Source organism: Eleginops maclovinus, chromosome 10 (genome assembly GCF_036324505.1).
Source record: "Eleginops maclovinus isolate JMC-PN-2008 ecotype Puerto Natales chromosome 10, JC_Emac_rtc_rv5, whole genome shotgun sequence".
Classification (NCBI taxonomy): domain Eukaryota; kingdom Metazoa; phylum Chordata; class Actinopteri; order Perciformes; family Eleginopidae; genus Eleginops; species Eleginops maclovinus.
Genome location: NC_086358.1, coordinates 7,926,404 through 7,945,878, shown reverse-complemented (window position 1 = coordinate 7,945,878; position 19,475 = coordinate 7,926,404). Strand labels below are relative to the sequence as shown.

The following is a 19,475-nucleotide window of genomic DNA, read 5'->3' as shown; positions in this document are numbered from 1 at the left end:
ACAAATATCTTACAGTGAGGACATCATAATGTGTGTTCAACATGGAGTGAGAAGTAATAGAGGTTAAGGAGTAGGAGATAGGAGAACCTGTGTGTGTGTGAGCTTCTTCTTACCTGGACCTGTCCAACGTAGGCGTGATCTTTTTCCTCGATGACAGTGAGGTTCACCGGCAGTGAAGAATTGAACTTCGGGTCGTTGTCATTTACATCTGTCACCACAATGTTCACTGTTGCAGTGGAGGTCTACACACACACACACACACGCGCGTTAGTGTTCTGGTCATCATCAACATCATTCACTGTATTCATTGAACATTTTATTCCATTTCTTCTGTCTTGCGTCATATAGTTTTATTACGTGATGGATAATCAGAATACACGGGATGAATCCATGTTCATATTTATGAAAATATTTTATTTTACCCACTTATTTGTCCTTCTACTAAAAGCTCTTTTATGTAAACAACTAAAGAGCCCATTTTGCTTGTTATGTAGATGCACTCTGGCACCGGCTGTCCATCTCTTTGTCCTTCTAATAACTGTTTAAAAATGCATTTGAAAACTATTCGCCGATGCATCTTCTCTTCCCGTGTTGAAGCAGGAAAAAAATTGGTTAAGATATGCATAATTAAAAAAGGTATTAAAATTAATGAACAAAGGGTCAAAGGAGGACCACCTCTATTACATCTGGGGGCTGTTTTTCAAGGACAGACAGCTCAGTTTGTGACCAAAAGTCAGATGAATAGACAGGAATCTGTGCCAAACAAGACCCGGGAAATGCATTAAATTTGATGCATTAAAGCATGTTAGTGTGGAGGGGATTCATTAAATGTTTCTTTACAGTAAATGTCACCAATTCTCAACAAACCGGCAGCAAAAGCACTTAGAAACATGTCCAGGAAAGAGAGAGAAGCTGGCAAGAGGAACACTCATTTCTTAATTTGACTTTCATGAAGAGAGGGAGAGTGATTGTGTTTTTGACTTTTAAAGAAGAGAGCTAGTAGGAAGTGGAAAAATGAGGGAAAGCTAAGTGAATCACAAAAGAGGGATGAAAAGAGAAAACGAAGCGTGTGTGGGTGTGCGTGTGGGAGAGTGACAATCAGAGAGGCGACAACAGGCTTTTGAGGTTGTCAGGGCACACAGTGATGCAAGTAATTTGAGAGGTTAAGAGCTCACAGTTGACAAAACAGTTTATCTGAACGCCAATATATGTAAAATAGAATGAGCTCAGATATAATGGAAAAAGAAAACTGTGAGCAGCTGCGGCAAAAACCCACATATACACTCACACACACATACAAACACACAAAGATAGAGAACAAGAGGCGGTAAGCTCCGTTCGGCATCTAAGCACATCATTTTCTGAAAAGCCCTTATTTTACTGCTGATACCATGGCCACCTGCCAAAGTTTACCACCCACCCACATATGAAGACAACATTTTCTTAAAGTTTTAAATGTATCATACATTGTCCATATTAGCAATATGACTAAAAGATGAGGAATTAATCAATAATATATGTACAGATTATTTGGTAATGTGACTTTCATAGCTGTCTGAAGGGTTTACATTGTGCTAGCATCCTGTAGAACACTGGGTGGTAAAAGCTTAAACAGACAGTGCCTTTGAGGAATTGCTCAATTTTGAGTAACATACACATATGTTACTGATATTAGCTCCCTGCTGCGTGTTCCTGCCTGCCTCTAACCCACTGACAGAAGGGAGGGAGAGAACGCTCCTTTTTCCCTTATAGTCGGAAAGAGTTGGCTAATTTGCCAAGAGTTATTTTTCAGATATAAAGCTGCTAATAGGGTCTGACTGGTTGTCAAGCTCTGTGTGTGTTTGTGTAAGTGTAAGTGTATCAAAAGCCAGCCAATGCCTGCTTTGCTTTGCTAGCAACATCAAACCCATCATGCAGCAAATGGGTGTAAATTTGAGAAGGGAAAATAAACGGAGCAACGGCCAATCAATTATTGCATCTCTAATGTATATCGAGGTAATCTAACATACACTTTCCTGCTGTTGAAAATACTAACCGGCACACCAAATGTGCAGTATAGCATTAGCTCAGGTAGTTGCAATTGTGTTAGCTGATTTTAATGAAATGCCTCATTCATACTTCACATTCACTGGCTCTTTCCCTCGCTGTTAGGCAGCCAGCTTTACACTACTACTCTGCTGACACGCTCATGAAAATGCTGTTTTCCTGCCAAAGCTCCATCAGCAAAAGCTCACTCATTGGACTGTCCTAGAAAGTTGTGACAATAAAATGTAAAGTGTGTCTACAACTGAAATGTATTACACCAAAAACTGAAACCAATCCCCTAAAAAATGCACTGTTTACACTTAGCTGAGTAGTATTTTATTAAAAACCTTTAGCGCCCGGCTGTCTAAGGCAACACAAAAATGAAACTATAGTTCTGTCTTCAGCGCTTATGTACACAGTATTTAATGGCAGAAACATTAGCTTATTCCCATATCCCTGCCATGATGCATTACTACACAGTCCATTTGACAACAGCATACTGTCCTGCACCAAAGTTTAAGTTGCACCGTACAAAGCACACTGTCCTTACAGGAGAGCTGGTCTTCTGCACCAGCTTGTAGGGCCCTCAAAATGTGGCAGTATGATGGATTCACTAGCCAAATAGCCAATTAGGCACTTTGTAGTCTGACACTCTCACAACAGGGCATTTAATAATAGTGGACTCGGACTTGTGTGTGTGTGTGTGTGTGTGTGCACGCATCTGAAGACAACCCAAGGCCTTTCTAGTGATGCTGATTAATGGGTCCGTATGAGCGACTATCTTCTCCTCTGCTTTTTCTATTTCTTTCATTCTTGGTCTTCCCTCCGTCTATCTGCGAGCTCGTGCTATTCCTCTTTTCTAAAACTTCTCCCTCTCTCTCTTGTGTCTGCTCGTTCAAAATATAATAAAGTGTCAAGCAGAAAAATGGGCAAACTACTTTTAGCCATTTTCCGACTTAAAGACCTTTGGGGCGCAACGATAATACACTAATTGTCAAGGTCCAAAGAGCAATTGACTAAGTATATGTGGGCATGTCTGTGGGTGTGTATGGGTTAACACTCCTTCTATTAGAACTGTGTGAATGGACACACAGCACAATTGTTAACGTAATAAGGGCCCCCTGAACACCCCTCACATCTGTCTTCCTTCCTCACTCTCTATTAATTCCTCCCACTTGTTCGCTCCCTTCATATTGAGTGCAAATGTGTGTGTGAGAGAAGGTCAGAGTATTCAAATCAGCAAGTTCTCCTCTCAAAGGGGACTTTAACTTTACCTTTTGATTGAATTGACACATGGGTGAGGGGTCGATGGAGAAAAAGGAGAGGAGAAAAAAAACATTTTTAATGGAGATGGATGATGAGGAGGAGAAACGATAAGAAGGGAAATTGTTAAACAGGAGAAGAGAAGGAGGATAGAAGAGAGGGGAGTGGGACTCCATCCAATGTATTCCTTTTACTTTCATGTGTGCGCTTTTAAGACTTTTAAAAAAGGAAGGTCAGGAAGAACAAAAACAGAGAGAGCGACTCTGATGACCTAAGATCAATTAGGTAAGTGCAACAGTGAAAAGGGCACTGCTCTATCTTTAGAAAAAAAAGCTCTTGCGGCAAAGTCAATTTTTCTTTTAAATCACAGTATTATTTGAAGAGCTCCCTCCGCATTGAAATGCCCACAATTTAGGAACCACTTGAATGTCTTCTTCTTGTCTCTTTCTGTTGTAAAAGAACCATAACAATCCAAAATTGAGACGTAACCTTGAAATATCGTGGCATATGTTTAAAAGCATACCTTTATTATCAGTTTAAAAGTGCAAATCAGAGGAGAACTTTTAGTCCTGCTTGATATGATGTGATTATAAACTTATTTTGTCGTGCACTCTTTCAAAACCATTAAGGTTGCCAAGGCCAGATGAGCCTTAAATGTTATCCTCTCATCCATTTTTTCCCAGACTGATTATTCTGCTCAGTTTCAAATGCATTGTTACAGATAGATCGTGGCTCTGCAATTATGTCTGCTATTTTACTGAAGAAATTGCCTCCTATACTGTATCCATCTTTCCCCACAATGCAACAGCTGTTGTTTGTGCCATTTCCCTGTGAACACAGCTTCCCTCCTGACAGCCACTCAGCTTAACTCCACTGGGGATGTGAAACAGCTCAAGTAGAGACAAGCAGTTAATATCTGTGCAGTACAGCTCAGTTTCTTACCCCATCTGGGTGTCCGTCTGAGGCTGTGACCACCAGGGTATAATAATCCAGAGACTCCCTGTCCAAAGACTTGTTCAGCACCAGGTACCCTGAACTGCAGAAAAAACGAGAGAGAGAGAGAGACAGGTTAACCCTTGAAGCATGAGCTTAAAAATGGATCATAACAGACAAATAAAAACACAGAACTTTAAGTTCTTAAATGCTGTTAATGGCTTTAATGTATTATACCAAACACTATATGTAAGGGGACATAGTTTTCACCAAAGAAAATCATTTGTAGGTGAAATATTTCAAAACCACAATCATGTTTCCAATCTGCAAACTGATTAATTACACATTATTCAGTCACTTCAATGGATTTACACATTAATGGTCACTTAAAGATAAATTGATTGGCACACCATTTGTAAACACTGACCTGTAGATGTGTGGTTAAATCGTATGAATGATAACATTGTGGAAAGGTGTAAACCATCAAACAGCTCCTAAGAATTATTAGTTGTATTTACCATACATATCATCTCAGACTGAAGTTACTCAGCAATCAAACACGGCCAAACAGAATCAGAGAGATAAAAGTCAGATTTCGGGGCGAATGATTAACGCATAAGTAAAAATCAACTCCAGAAGATCAACAGCTTCAGAGCAGCCTGTCTGAAACTTCTGACCAATCAAAACCAGCAGAACCCTTTGATGTTGGTGTTGATTGACTACACTACTTACATCGCCAGGGGAAGATTTACATAATGATTGAAGTGTTTTTTAATTCAAGCTATGATCATGAATTAGACACCATCTCAAATGCAAATGTTCTCCAAATATTGACAGTGAGTCTTTGCATGTGTGTGTGTGTGTGTGTGTGTGTGTGTGTGTGTGTGTGTGTGTGTGTGTGTGTGTGTGTGTGTGTGTGTGTGTGTGTGTGTGTGTGTGTGTGTGTGTGTGAGAAGATGGTATATGGTCTACAGAGAGACATATGTGGAGCTATGTTTTTTCCCAAAATGCGTTTCACGTCTATTCATGGATGATTCATTAGAAGAAAACTCTCAGGCATGCACACAACACACACCCACACACACACACCCACACACACACACCCACCACACACACCACCCACACACACACACACACACACACACACACACACACACACACACACACACACACACACACACACACACACACACACACACACACACACACACACACACACACACACACGTCTACTCCTCTCAAACCAATCATCTGCTCCGGCCTGTGTGATGGACCTGCATTAGAACCCATCCTCATGATGATACCAGGATAATGCAATGTATTCCTAAACAAATGTTACACTTTTAGAGTATTTTAAGGGACAAATCCTGCACATCACTCGATCCTGTGCCAATAACAGCCCGACAGCATGTTACATTCCTTTGGAAGGAAAATAGCAATTTGGCTTCTCATAGTGCCATACTGCACAAAGCACAGCTGTGGCATGGAAAAATGTTGGCACATATTGGAAGATCTCACAATGTCCAACAGAGCCCCATCAAATACTCCTAGAATGTAGAAACTAAAGCTCTTAAATTCATTTTAATCTTTGCTGAAATGGATAATAGGGGGCCCTTTTACTTTATCTTTTTCTTTCATCCTAAACACAATTCTGTCCGCCACTCATTGTTTCCTCCCCAGCTCTTATCCATCTTTTACTCTTCCCTGCGCCCTTATCGCTTACTCTTTTTCTCCCCCTCTTCCCTTTCCATGTCCTTACAATTCAGCTCCATCTCTCAGTCTTTCACCATACTCTTCTTTGTTTATCTCTTGCCTTCTCCCTCAAGAAATGTAGATAGGATCTTTCCGTAGCACGAGAAATGCATTTTTAATGGACAATAAATGAATAAATACAACAAAAGCCCTGAGAGTCAGTATGCATGTGGTGAGAGTGTGAATGTGGGAGAGGGAATGGGTGTGTTTATGTGAAGCCCCCGACGGAGACCGAGCCCTGAGTGATACAATTTAGACAGATTACAACCCGACACACGCACACACATATCGAAATACCAACAAAAGGAAAATAATACTTTACTGCTTTAGGAATTATTGACTTCAATAAGTTCCATAGTTTTGATCAAACTTGATGAAATAAGTTGTGTGTATGTGAGTGTGTGTTTGTGTGCTTACTTCTGCTGTAAGACAAAATGTCCATGAGCGTCTCCACTGTAAATGTTATAGGTGACAGGGTCCATCTCCCGATCCACTGCCTGAAGAAGTAAATAAAAAAAAGACACAATACATAGACGTAAATATTTTTGACATGTCCTTTAGTAAATGTGACTTTTATTCAGTGTGTTTTAAATGTCAGTGATATCCACAATGCCGTACTTATGCATAAGTAAAGCTTAAGGGGAAGTTTGCTGAGAAGCTATACATTCATTTAAAACAAATTAACAACTGGATTTGAAATAAAACGTTAGCAATTTAGAACCGAAGCTGAAACTGTTTTTGTGATGAATAGACGGTTCAAAGAGCTAGCTTAAAGTCAGGATGGTAAATGTTACATCATTGCGGTTTGAATATTTGGCTTATCAATAAAAGGCTTTACATTTTTGTGAGTCACACTAAGGTCTGAAATATGTGGATTCAGATGATTTATAAGTTAATTCGAGTCTCTCTTTTTTGCTGTCAAATGTGCACTGTCTGATATGCCTATACAGTGCCCTCCAGAATTATTGGCACCCCTTGATGAGGTTGGTGAACACATGGTACGGGATCTGAGACCATTCTTCCATACAAAATGTCTCCAGATCCTTCAGATTCCGAGGTTGACGCTTGTGGTCTCTCCCTCTTCAGCTCCTCCCACACATTTTCAATGGGATTTAGGTCTGGGGACTGTGATGGCCACGGCAAAGTCTTTATTTCTGTGGTCAGTAAACCATTTTTGAGTAGATTTTGAGGTGTGATTCGGATCGTTGTCCTGCTGGAAGGTGCTTATCTGAAGCTTCTGAGCAGAGGCTGTCAGGTATTCATTTAATATCTGCTGGTATTTGATAGATTCCATGATACCATGTATCCTAACAAGATATCCAGGGCCTTTGGAAGAAAAACAGCCCCACAACATCAAAGATCCATCACCGTACCTCACAGTGGGTATGAGGTGCTTTTTTCTACGGCTATCTTTCTGTGTACGTCAAACCCACCTTTGACGTTTGTGGTCAAAAAGCTCTATTTTGGTGTCATCTGACCATATAACCCTGTCCCATTCGAAGTCCCAGTTACGTTTGGCAAACTGTAGACGCTTTAGTTTGTTGTTAATTGAAAGCAATGGTTTTTTTCCTGGCAACCCTCCCAAACAACCTGAGGTGATGTAGGTGGCGTCTGATGGTCGTTATGGAGACTTTCTGACAGCAAGACTCAACTGACCTCTGCAATTCTCCAGCTGTGATCCTTGGAGATACTTTTGCCAGTTGAACCATCCTCCTCACGGTCTGTGGCGTCTATGAACACACATGTCCTCTTCCAGGCTAATTCTTAACATCTCCTGTTGCTTGATGCTTCTTAATTATTGCCCTGATAGTGGAAATGGGCATTTTCAACTGTTTCGAGATTTTCTCATATCCATTTCCTAATTTGTGCAGCTCAAAACACTGTGTTCTATGGTCTTTCCGATAGTGATGAATGACAAAGGGATTTTTGGCCTGTGTCACCTCATATTTATACCCCAGTGAAACAAGAAGTCATGGTTGACCTCTTAAGAGTTCCTAATCAAACAGGTGAACCTAAAAATGTAAGTTATGACTGGAAATAAACTTCAGTCAGATCTTAATCAAATGATTTTCTATGGGGTGCCAATAATTGTGGCACACGTGTGTCATGATCCTTGTTTTCTGTCTGCTTCCTGTTTTATTTTGAAATGTTTTCCCTCTGCTGTGTCATGTGTAGTTTTACTTCCTGTCTTTTGGTTTTCCTTCCTTCCTTGATTGTTTCATTGTTGTCACCTGTTGCCCTGGTGTTTCTGCCTCCCCTCCCCAGCTGTGGCTTGTGTTGTGATTAGTGTCTTTGTATTTAGTCCTGCTTCACCTTGTGTTCTCTGTCAGTTCGTTAGCGTCTTTCATGTGTTCAAATCAAGCGTTTTTCATGCCCTGGATTGTCGTCTTTCATGTATCAAGTCAAGCGTTTTTCATGCCCTGGATTTATCGTCTTCATGTGTTCAAGTCAAGTGTTTTTCATGTCCTGGAATTTTCCTAACTTCGTATTTTTGTAAAACAGCTTTTGGAATAAAGCTCGCCTTTCGTTTGTACCCATACCTGCCTCCCTTTGTTGCTGCACTTGGGTCCTATTTCTCCAAACCCTGACAACGTGTTTTGGAGAGAAATATTTATTTAAGTCAACATTTTATTTTATTTTGATTTTAAAACAGTGAAAAGGTTAGATTTTTGTTAATATGTTGAATTAAATATTATGAGGAAAACAATAAAGAAAGTTTTTGCATCTAGTTTTGCTTATTTTTACTAAAAGGGTGCCAATAATTCTGGAGGGCACTGTATATGGCAGGACAATGGGACACAGATTTGAGTGATTAGACGGGAAGCAGTATAGTCTTTTGACTGTTTCTTTTTTGTTGTTTTTTAAACGGAGAAATACTTTATAAGCAAGGAAGATTATGTTCATGTTTGTATGCCGCCAGGATCAATGAATATGTCTGATGTGATTCAATGTAACAAGGATCTCTGCAAATTAGTTTGGAAGCAAATAGAGGCGCTTCATAAGACAACGACCCCGATAAAGAAAGTGGCTTTTAAATGTGATTAAAACGCCACAACAGTATAGTATCCTCGAAGAACTGGACAAATGGTTTGTAAAGAAAGCTAAAAGTAATATATAAATACTTAAAATTGATGATAGATGCATGAATGATATAGCTAACAGAAATTACTTTGTTAAAAAGTTTGCAAAATGTTGATTAAAAACTGCAAACGTGATTAAACTTACCAACAACATCCAGTTTGCAAAGTGTATTTGCAAGGAGCAGCTGTGGAGGGGACAACAGCTTGTATATAGTGTGATTGTCCCTATGCGTGTGACAGAAAGAGTGATTGTGTACCTGCAGATTGAGCAGTGTAGCTCCAGTCCTCATAGCTTCACTGATCTCCAGGTTGTACTGTTGTTGGGGGAAATGGGGAGGGCTCTGATTGTTTGGGGGCAAAACTTCGATATAGACCGTTGTAATGGATGACCTAAAGAGAGAGAAGGAGAGGCAGAAGCTGTGTAAGAATGCAGATAAAGAAACAGCCTCTAAGAGAAGCAGATAAAGAAGGAAAAGAAGTTGGAGAGGGGATGAAGGGAGGAAAAGAAGAGTTGGAGGGCAGCACAAGAGGATAGTGGGTAAAAAAACGCAGTGTCAGGAAGGCTGAATGGTCAGAGTGGCTGGCCAGTGTTAGTTTTGTTGCACTTCATGCTGTGTTTGGCTAATCGATAAGAGCGTGAAGTCAAAGACAGTCTGAGTGGCAAACAGACAGTGCTCTGCTGCTGGGCTTTACAGACAGCTTTCTCCAGGGTTTAACATTTTATGCTTCATTTTAACAAATGTATTGTGCTGTTTCAATGATTCTCTTCTGTAGATAGACAAATGCTGTTTAACTGTAAACAAAAATAGGCATACGTTTGTTTTGGAAGAATATCAGTATCTTGTTAGGGCAGGATTATTCCTCAGTAATCTTAATTCATGAGCCCTGCACCAGAGGGCGTAGGCTAAACCTTTATTATCATATTCAAATCCATATTAAGGGGTTACACTTGCTGTATTCAAGAACGAGTGCAGTGATTTATTTACTATCTGTAAACTATGCTTCATTTTGTATTGTATTTTGCTGCGGTAACGGAAACATTTCCCAATTTGGGATAAATAAAGTTTTGGGATTCTGAATCTGATCCTTACTGTGCGGAAGACTATTTAATACATGCATAGAAAAAAAGCTTACATAACCAGTAGTGGTTAAGAGGTCGATTCAGCACTTTTTAACAGGTGAAAAAACGTAATTGAAATGTTTCAAGAGGGATTTACAGGAATAGAGGTTGAAATTAGGGAAGTACAAAAAAAGAAATGACATTAGGTTTTCAATTTGCAGAGTGATGACACCAAACAAGAAAACATTTTGACTGGTGTCTGACATTAAGTAGTTTGACTTGTGTAAAATGAAGTCTTGATTATACCGTGTTTACTTCCCCTCTGATAAAAAGACGTGTTTAATGATATTTTTGAAAATTAAAATAACACTTATTTCAAAACATCATGTCACTTTGATGAGCTAAAATAGACAGAGCTGTTTATATCCAGTGCTGTAAACTACTCGTGTGAGGTTTTCTTTCTGGAGATATTAAATTACCTGGCAGAAACTTGTCATGTTTAGAGAACTACATTTGTCAGCCCTCTGGCAACTCGACCGCCTTACATAATTGAGAGATAACAACGCACTAAGTGCAAATTAAACTCGTACCCAACTGGAAGCAGACTTGACATCTGCTATACCAATTATTTTAGATAACGCAGTCATGTTTTTTGATCCTGGACAAGGCCTTCCCAAAGGAACAATATTGACGAGAGCTGGGACTCTCAATAATGATGCTCCACTGGCGTTCGAAATAAAACGCTCCACTTGCAGGGAACATGACTTAGTGGAGACGGATCAGAATACTTAGATCACGACTACACGAAATGTACTATCAGACTTATTCAGATTCATCTCATATCTAAAGGAAATTACACTGCAACTTTTACACAGAGGTCAAGAAGAAAATGTATAATATGTTACAGAATATTGTTTCATACCCCCCCCTAACTTTGAGGTGTTGTCTCGTCACCAATATATAAAGTTCAAATATAGATGGTAAAAAAGGGAGGACCAAGACAACACTCTAATCTGAATTAACTATTATTCAGTGCCAATATAAGCACTATTTACACATGTTCTTAAGCAATATTTTGTGTAATAAAGGTCAGGATAATCACTGGAAATTAAAAGAAACTTAGATTTTGACAGCATCGAGTCAGTGAGGTTATAAGGGTTAGAAATATTGGATTATTTCCCCTCCTGCCTTATTAAAGGAATTGGAAGGCCTGGTGCTTGTTCATTTAAAACAAACAGTTGCTCCATAAAGATTGTCTGGACTGAAATGTCGCATTACAAAGAAAAACTGTGTTTCCCGAGCCTTGCAACCTGATAACACAAATCCAATACGTTTTGAGAAAGTGGTCATTACTAACTAACTTTATTACACGTTGTAGAAAGACCAGATAATCCCATTTCATAGTTTAACCCCCACACGACCTGAGTGATCTTTGGTTTACTCAACCTGCATTTCGGGATGAGGAACGGTTGGGGTTTAGTTTGTGTTTCTACATGGCGAGAGTGCTGATTACTAGCGGGGAGAGATTAACTCCACTCAAACTGGATCATGGACTGAAAAAGCCAAAGAACCTCGGGTATAAACAATAGCCCACAAAATCCGTTTATGTTCACAACAATAAATAAGTAAGTAGACAAAGTCTGGGAAAATGGAAGCAGCCAGAGAGAGTGAAAGCCTGTGTTTTATTAAAACAATTCAGATGGCATTATTGATGAAAATCCATTGAGGGAATGGAGATTATTCAGTTGTAGTTCATACTGTAGCCTATTTCCCTGGTTCTTCCATCCTAAGTCTCTCTACCAGGCAGGTCCTTCTTCTTCAACTATTCTTTCTAATTCATTATGCATTTTCAGTTTCATAGTCATTGTTCTACATAGCTCTGTGTGTGTGTACAGTACACACACAAACCCACACGTGAGTGCAAATTAATAATAACTTGCACGCTAAATTATGGTTCGCACGCAGCAGTCAAATGTTTCTGCTCGTTGGCAAAGTGTTACCCATTTTTCTAAGTAACAAGCCCAACCCTGCGTGCGGCTTGCAATGATTTTGTACCGCCTCCGTATTTTACAAAATGCCTCTTATTGTACAAAATGACTTCTTTATCTTGATCTCTATCTAGTTATTTATCTAACATCTTACCCTCTCTAATCTGTTCTCTCTCGTGGTGCCCTCTTTTCTCTCTTACCCGACAGTTTGATGAAAGTATAAATGAGACCCCCGAGCGTAAGCTGTTTTCAGTATTCTGGGGTGTATCTATCTAGGCCATGCAAAAGCACTTCTAATCTGAATGAAACACGTATCTCAAGAGTTCTTCAACAGTCCCAGCCCCCTGACATGGAGATGTAACACTGAGATGAGATCCAAAGTCATTAAAAAAATGCTGTGATTCATGTCTTCTAGTTGCCCACCTGCCAAAAGGCATGCAGCTCATTTATGGTCCTGACCCATAGTTTTAACAAATCAGGTAGCAGAAATGATTATCGATTTGCTATGTGGGTTATGTTCTCAGCTGAGATAAACAGGGGGTCTGGGGAAATTTGGGGACAATTTGTGGGCCAATCATTGGAAACACCTCAATCTGCAGTGGCTCACATTGTGTATTGATTTGGCAACTACAAAGCTGGAGCCGTGTATGAGAGGGGATACCATTTTATTTTCATGACTGATAAATGTGTATTTCTGAGCGATGAATCAATTGCAGCAGGGAAAATTAAATCATTATAAAAAAGGTTTGGCTTGAAGCACTTCCCGGACTCATAATAAGTTTGTTCAGAGTTCTCGTTTGATAAGGAAAGATTTAGACATAAAGAAAGATACAAGGCAATCATTTTTTAAGGGGCCCTATTATGCTTTTTGGGGTTTTCCCTTTCCTGTAGTGTTGTATAGGTACGTGTAAATGATCTGCAAAGGCTTAAACCCTAAAGTTCACGCCAGAGGGAGTTTCCCTCCCACCTGCCTTAAATGCCTCCAATGGACTCATTAGTTTACTTACGCATCATAATGACATCACAGAGTAAAACATGCACTTCTATTGGCTAGCGCGCCAACATATTTTAAGTGATAGGCTAAGGGTCGGGACATGTCTATGTGGTTGACAAAACACAACAAAGCCGGCCAGCTAAACAAACATGTAACAGTAGAGGCCCAAGAACCCGACATGAACCTGAAAAGGATCACAATAGGTCCTCTTTTAACAATTGAAATGCCTTTTCCCTTCATAAGCAGGTCAAAAAAGGCTTAAATACTGTAAATAAAGCTTTGACTTTTGAATATCTGCAATCTTGAGCATTTTAAAGCATTTCATTATTTGTTTTTAAAAGTAACAGATGTCCTGAGGCTGATCCACTATAAGGTATTGTGTATTGGGGGGGTGATATGCATGCTTGTTCTACCAAATGAGGGTAACAGATGCACCGAGTTTTGACTAAGAGAACCAATGTCTGGTATTGGAGAAGAGAGAAAGATATCTCTGGTTCTGCAGCATTATTTGTTTTTGACACAGTTATTGGAGTGCAATGCTAATTTGGCAGTACTTTTTATCAGTTTGCCTTTAACACTGCAAGTTCTTTCAGGTAGGCTTGGCATTGAATGTCTTTTAGAGATTTAAATCAACATTAGGGCACAGCAACTTAAATCCAGAGAGGTCAACATATCTAAGAGAGGCAAGGGGTTTAATGTGGAGTTCAAAATATCTCACAGGGGAGGTAACTGCTATTGGTCACACTGTCATATGCAAAACGTTCATACTGCTTTCTTACAGTGTAAAATGTAACCGGGTGCCAGAGAAGTTGATTGAATTTGATGACATTTTGATTAAGAGAGTGATGAACAGAAATCTGCACTGTGGCCACTGACAGCTCAAATTAAACATCTGAAAATTCAGGGAGTTTCTGAATACTCCCTATTGGATCGCTCAGCCTACATTTTATGAACCTATAAAACTGACTGCCTGTCACATAAGCCTACGTCATGGTGATCGTTGCAGCAGCAGTGCCTTTTTCTCAAACTAAAATCTTAAATAAATGTTCCTGTGTGTCAGTAACTACGTGCTGCTTTCTTTCAGTGCTTCTTGTTTGAAGACTTGTCTTTTTTGTCCTTTCTACAAGGACACTGCAGTCTTAATTTATCCTTTTGTTGAGACATTCCAAAGCGCAAAGCACAAAGAACTTCACCCAAGTGAGCTGCGAGTATCAGCAAACAACAGGTTGTTGCTCATTCTGGCGCATTAGCTCAGTTTTATATGGCTTTTGTTTTCATTGTTGCCAATATGGGTTTTCCTTATGGTGTTTCTGTATAAGATGACAGAGAAAAAGACTTAATAACTGAACAAATAATGAAAAAGAAGGACATGAACATGCATGAAAATACGTAAGCGCCCTTTTTTCTGCATCCTACAAAAGCACATGCCTCTTTTCTTTGATGTTTCCTGAGTCATGTTGAGACATTGTGCTGAGAAAAACACTGAAAGGAATCAAAATCTCAGCTAGAGCAGCTGCGATATAAATCCGTAAGAAATTGTAGATTGATCACGTTCAAGCGGGCGAATGGTTCGCATAGTCATTGCTAAAAATAAAACAGCAGCTCTCTGACAGACTTTAGCTGCCTAATCAATACACACAGAGTTAAAAAGATATTGGTAGTAGATGCATTTATCCATGAAATAACCCTAGTTGGGGAAAAGCCTGAGTTTTTGAGCTGATAAAAGTTATGGTCCCTTATTGATGCAATCCATGAAGGTGAGATGAATGGCAAGAGACGGGAAACGAGAGGTAGCAGTGAATCAAAAAAATAAAATAAAACATTACTTAATCAAGTCAGTCCTTGTCCTTGGGAATGTGAAAGGGCCTGAGTGTATTGCATTATGTTTCTTTCACCATCTGTGTGCTTGCATCTGCTGAAATTGTCCCTTTCAGACAGTGTAATTTTCTTTGCGTTTCTTCGAGAAGAGGGTAACTAGTAGTCGGACACCATTCAATACCTTTCATTCTGTGCCACTCTTGTCACTTTTCCTTCTCACATTAATGCTATCCATTTTCCACTCCTTTCTTGCCATTTTCCAATACAAAACTATAATTCCTGATATATTTCTAGAAAATGAACACGGCTCAGCTGAAAAGGTGAAAAGATGGAGAGACGAAGGGGAATGTTTGAAAGGGCTGAGGAGTGTGAAAGCTCTGGATATCTGACAGACTGACGGATTGAAATACTGATGAAGCAGACAGGGATACACTCTTACCTTCTCTGAGGTACAGGCCCATTGTCCATGGCTTCTACAGTCAAAGTGTAGCTCCGCCCAACAGTGAGCTCAACAGTTGGTGCCACAGTAATGATCCCAGTGCTGAAAACAGATTATTCAGTATTCAATGGTCATGAATATATTAATTCGAAAGCAGTAGAAATCAGTCCTCCCATGATCCAAAAGATCAGCGCACTAACCCACTGTGCCACAGCGTCCTGTCATGCTTGATGTAGAGTTAAATGTGAGCTTTTAACCTGCCTGTGTAGAAAGTGGTTTTGATAAATAAAGGGTCTTTCCGGTTCTATCAAAGGACTAAAAGGACTAAAATAGTCTTCAGAGGTTCAGCTAGATGTTTTTTTTCTTTTTTCTGAGCTTTGGACCGAGCCAGGCTAGAATTGTTCCTCGTTTATGTCTTTATGCTAAGGTTTCAGGTTTCAGGTTTCAAGGTTTCAAGGTTTTATTGGTCATATGCACAGCAGATACAGCGTATATGTTGGCAATGAAAATCTTATGTCGCGTGCTCCTCCAACAACTCAACATGCATGGTGCAAAAGATAAATAAAGTAGTGCAAAAAGAGAGAAGAATATTTACAATATTAACAATAAAGATTTGAGGATGTGAAATATATACATATGTGGAATACATTGAAAGTATTTAAATACTTTACACTGTTGAATGAGGAGGTATGGACAGATGCATATATTATGTAGGTTAAGCTAACATGCTGCTTGCGCTAGCTTCATATTAGCGTACAGTAACACAAATCATCTCATCCGACTCTCAGCATAAAAAGTGTAATCGCTAAACGTTTACCTTGAAGATAAGATACAAATGAAAATAATATTGCAATATATTCACCTGTTGCCAATAACGAAATGTCCCAGGTCCCCAGCTAAGATCCGGTAAGTGATCTTACCGTTGGGACCTGCATCAGAGTCGACTGCTGTGAGCTGGAGAGAGGTAAACACAAACACAAAAGTACATTTTGTTACAAACACTACATAATTACCACAAGTACAGTAAGAAATGTTTTGATTACATTGTGTTTACCAGTGCGTACCTGTAACACAGTTTCTCCAGGCTTCATATCAGTGAACAGATTGACATTATAGGAGACGTTATCAAAAGTGGGAGTGTTGTCGTTGGCATCCAACACTGTAATCGTCACCGTAACAGGGACGCTCTGCTGGACGCCGTCTGATGCTAAAAGCTGTAGAGACAAAAGACAAGAACAAAGTATATTTTTTTGACAAGAGCAAAGAAAAGAAAATGTTCCTTCTATGAGAACATGTAACTCTCAGCCAAGCTACAAAAAGTACCTTTAGAGAATCCTGAAATGGTCGGACTGTGCACACAATGTGTCCTTGACATCTTGATAGTGTCTGTTTGTTTTCTTGTTTTGTTTTTTGAGCTGTTCTGGGTTTTTTTCAATCCAAATCCCTGCTTTTTGGTTTATTTATACGCTTGTAGGTCTAAGAACTCAAAGACCATTTCCTTTCAATAATTGCTGTTCCCCACTGCCTATAATGTTTGCTTGAAATGTGTTTGAGTCACAAAAAGAGACATAAACAAACATGTGTGTCCCATTAATCATATTAATGTGCCTTAAATTGAATGTAAATATAGTTCTTAGTTTCTTCGAGGACATTTCTCACAAGAAAAACACTTGGATAAATATGCCCCCTTCCCTTTCTTGCCATGCTAACCTTAGATTTCCTCTCTGCTGTCTATAGCTTATTAAATAGTGCTGACTTGAGAGCATGTCAATATTCTCATCTATCCCAGCTATCAAGCGTATAAACACATTTCTAAAATTGTCGAGCTATTTGTGTAACAAGATCTTATTAACCATTATTATTATGTGCTCCTTGTAAATATTAAACTGTGGCATTTCAGCTTTTTAGATCCACAAATAAACTTTCTGAAATGAGCCAAAGGATTTATTTTGTAATACTTCAATGTATTTAAAGATAAGATGAAACACACGCGCTCAAAGATAGGAAGACTGTCTGAGATTGCTGCCAAATCAGTTTATAAATACAATTGAATTTAAGAAATACACTTTCTGTTTGTATTATTATCTGTGCCATGTTTAATGAAACCAGCAGGGCTTTTGCATGATCTTGGCCTCTTTTGTCCTTCATATAACACACAAACAATTTAAAGTCCACGCTCTTGTATGAAAAACAAATGTAACTTGTCCATGTAAATTGTCCATCCATCATGCATATCAGTGCACATCAACAGAAGCTATAGAAGCTTTTTCACTGATAGCAATCCCCTCCACAAGCTCATCTGCCAAGAAGCTGATTGACTCCTTTAAAATGAGAATCATCCTCCATGTCTCATAGCTCTCTCACTCCCGGAGTTTAATTTCTCCTGCAAGGCTTTCATGATGATTACTGTACACCTCTGCCTTTCAATCAATACACCAGCCCTGCTGCTTTTCCCCTCTTTACATCCAAATAGCTGCATGCAAGTACTGGAATGCATTACTTCATACAGTATGCTGCACTCCCACCCACGTGCACACACACTGCCAGCACTCCCCGAGCGTGGTGGAAGTAAACATTTTAATACTATAGAGTAGCACAATTCTGTAGCTGTATAACGTACAATGTATTGGAGTGCTAGCTTGAAGCTTGAGTGTTACAGAATTGATGTTGCAGAATTAAACACAGGAGTACAATCAGGCCGTTCAGGCAGGGGGGGAGGGTGTAGGAGAGGAAAAAATCTGGAGGAAGATTTGGGATTTTTTGTCTTTGCAGACCATTTACATGCATAACAACCTATATTAGCCCCAAAGGCATAATAGGTTCCCTTTAATGTGGCAGATGGGAAAGGTGGGATTTATGTAACCTACCCTCTCTCCTTACTTAAAAATACAAAACAATCTTAGCTTATCAAACTTCTTCTATAATACATCTATTTTCAATACATTTTTGTCATGTATTTGTCATTTATTTTTGTATTGTTAACATTAACTGAAATTGGACTGGAATTAACCGTGTCAAACACCTGTAGTGGAGTGAAAAGGTCAATACTTGACTCTGGAGTTTAGTGGAAGGCAGCAGAATATGTAAATACTCAAGTAAACTACAAGTTCCTCAACATTTTTAAGTATAGCACTTGAGTAAATATCTTTCCCTTCAGTTTGGAAACGAGTAGCCTAACTTTGCCCCTGCCGCAAAGAAGCTGCTGAATGAACGGAAATAAGAATGCGAGAGTGACAATGGCCGATTGAGAAGGAGACGACAAAACAAAAGAGGGTAAAAAAGGGGCGAGTAAAGGTTCCCTGTTGATGAAAGTGTCCCTTTGATTCTTTGTGCTTGTCTGTCCCTTGTTTATTTTGTCTTCATCTCCCGCCCTATTATTACTAAGACTGTTTTTCTCTCTTGTAAAAAATGCAGCCACCCCTGCATTTTCACTCCCCCTCAATTAAAATTTGACTGCATCCGTGGAGCTACAACATTCAACACATCCCTCTTCTCTATCCTCTCCATCTATCTCACTCTCCTCCTGTCTTCTTCTCTTCCTCTAGGCAACATTTTTCACTCATCTCCTCTTACTTTGTCTACCGTTTGCACCTCTTCAGTAGATAGGAGTCTTTCTCAAGGCCACTACTACATTTTTTTCAAGGGTGTCTGATTTGAGTTATTTAAATGCATTCAGAAGCTTTTTTCTCTCACACACACACACACACACACACACACACACACACATACACACACACACACACACACACACACACACACACACACACACACACAGCTAACATAGATATTGTAGAGGCTGGAGTACCGTGAATGTATAGGAGTCCTGTGTCTCTCTGTCCAATGGCTGCACCAGGGTAAGATATCGTCTGATTCCAGTAGCAGATACAGAGAAAACATTAGAATAGCTGTCCAATGAGAACTGGAGCTGGGGGTCCCTGGTCTGTTGGAGAGAAAGACAGATGTTTAGAGGGACAGAGAAGACATTAAAGTCAATACATTTTGTCTTTTTTAACCCAGGGAGGATACTATATCTTCCGTATTGCTCGCGGAACACACATAAAGCCGTTGCACATTTACACCTGCGAGCCGCTCAGTGCAACAACTGCAAGGAAATATGGCTATT

The 19,475-nt window shown here is 39.5% G+C and overlaps 1 protein-coding gene across 1 annotated transcript in view; it reads right to left on the bottom strand.

Annotated features, from left to right (window-relative positions):
* Nucleotides 1-19,475, bottom strand: part of pcdh15b (protocadherin-related 15b) — a 144,423-nt gene that overhangs the window by 65,281 nt on the left and 59,667 nt on the right. The window contains exons 13-20 of the mRNA XM_063894181.1: nt 19,158-19,292; nt 16,417-16,566; nt 16,215-16,306; nt 15,353-15,454; nt 9,311-9,443; nt 6,391-6,470; nt 4,231-4,324; nt 114-242 (exon numbers count right to left, since the gene is read on the bottom strand). Of these exons, the coding sequence (XP_063750251.1) occupies nt 114-242; nt 4,231-4,324; nt 6,391-6,470; nt 9,311-9,443; nt 15,353-15,454; nt 16,215-16,306; nt 16,417-16,566; nt 19,158-19,292 (915 nt within the window). The remainder of the gene's footprint in view (nt 1-113; nt 243-4,230; nt 4,325-6,390; nt 6,471-9,310; nt 9,444-15,352; nt 15,455-16,214; nt 16,307-16,416; nt 16,567-19,157; nt 19,293-19,475) is intronic.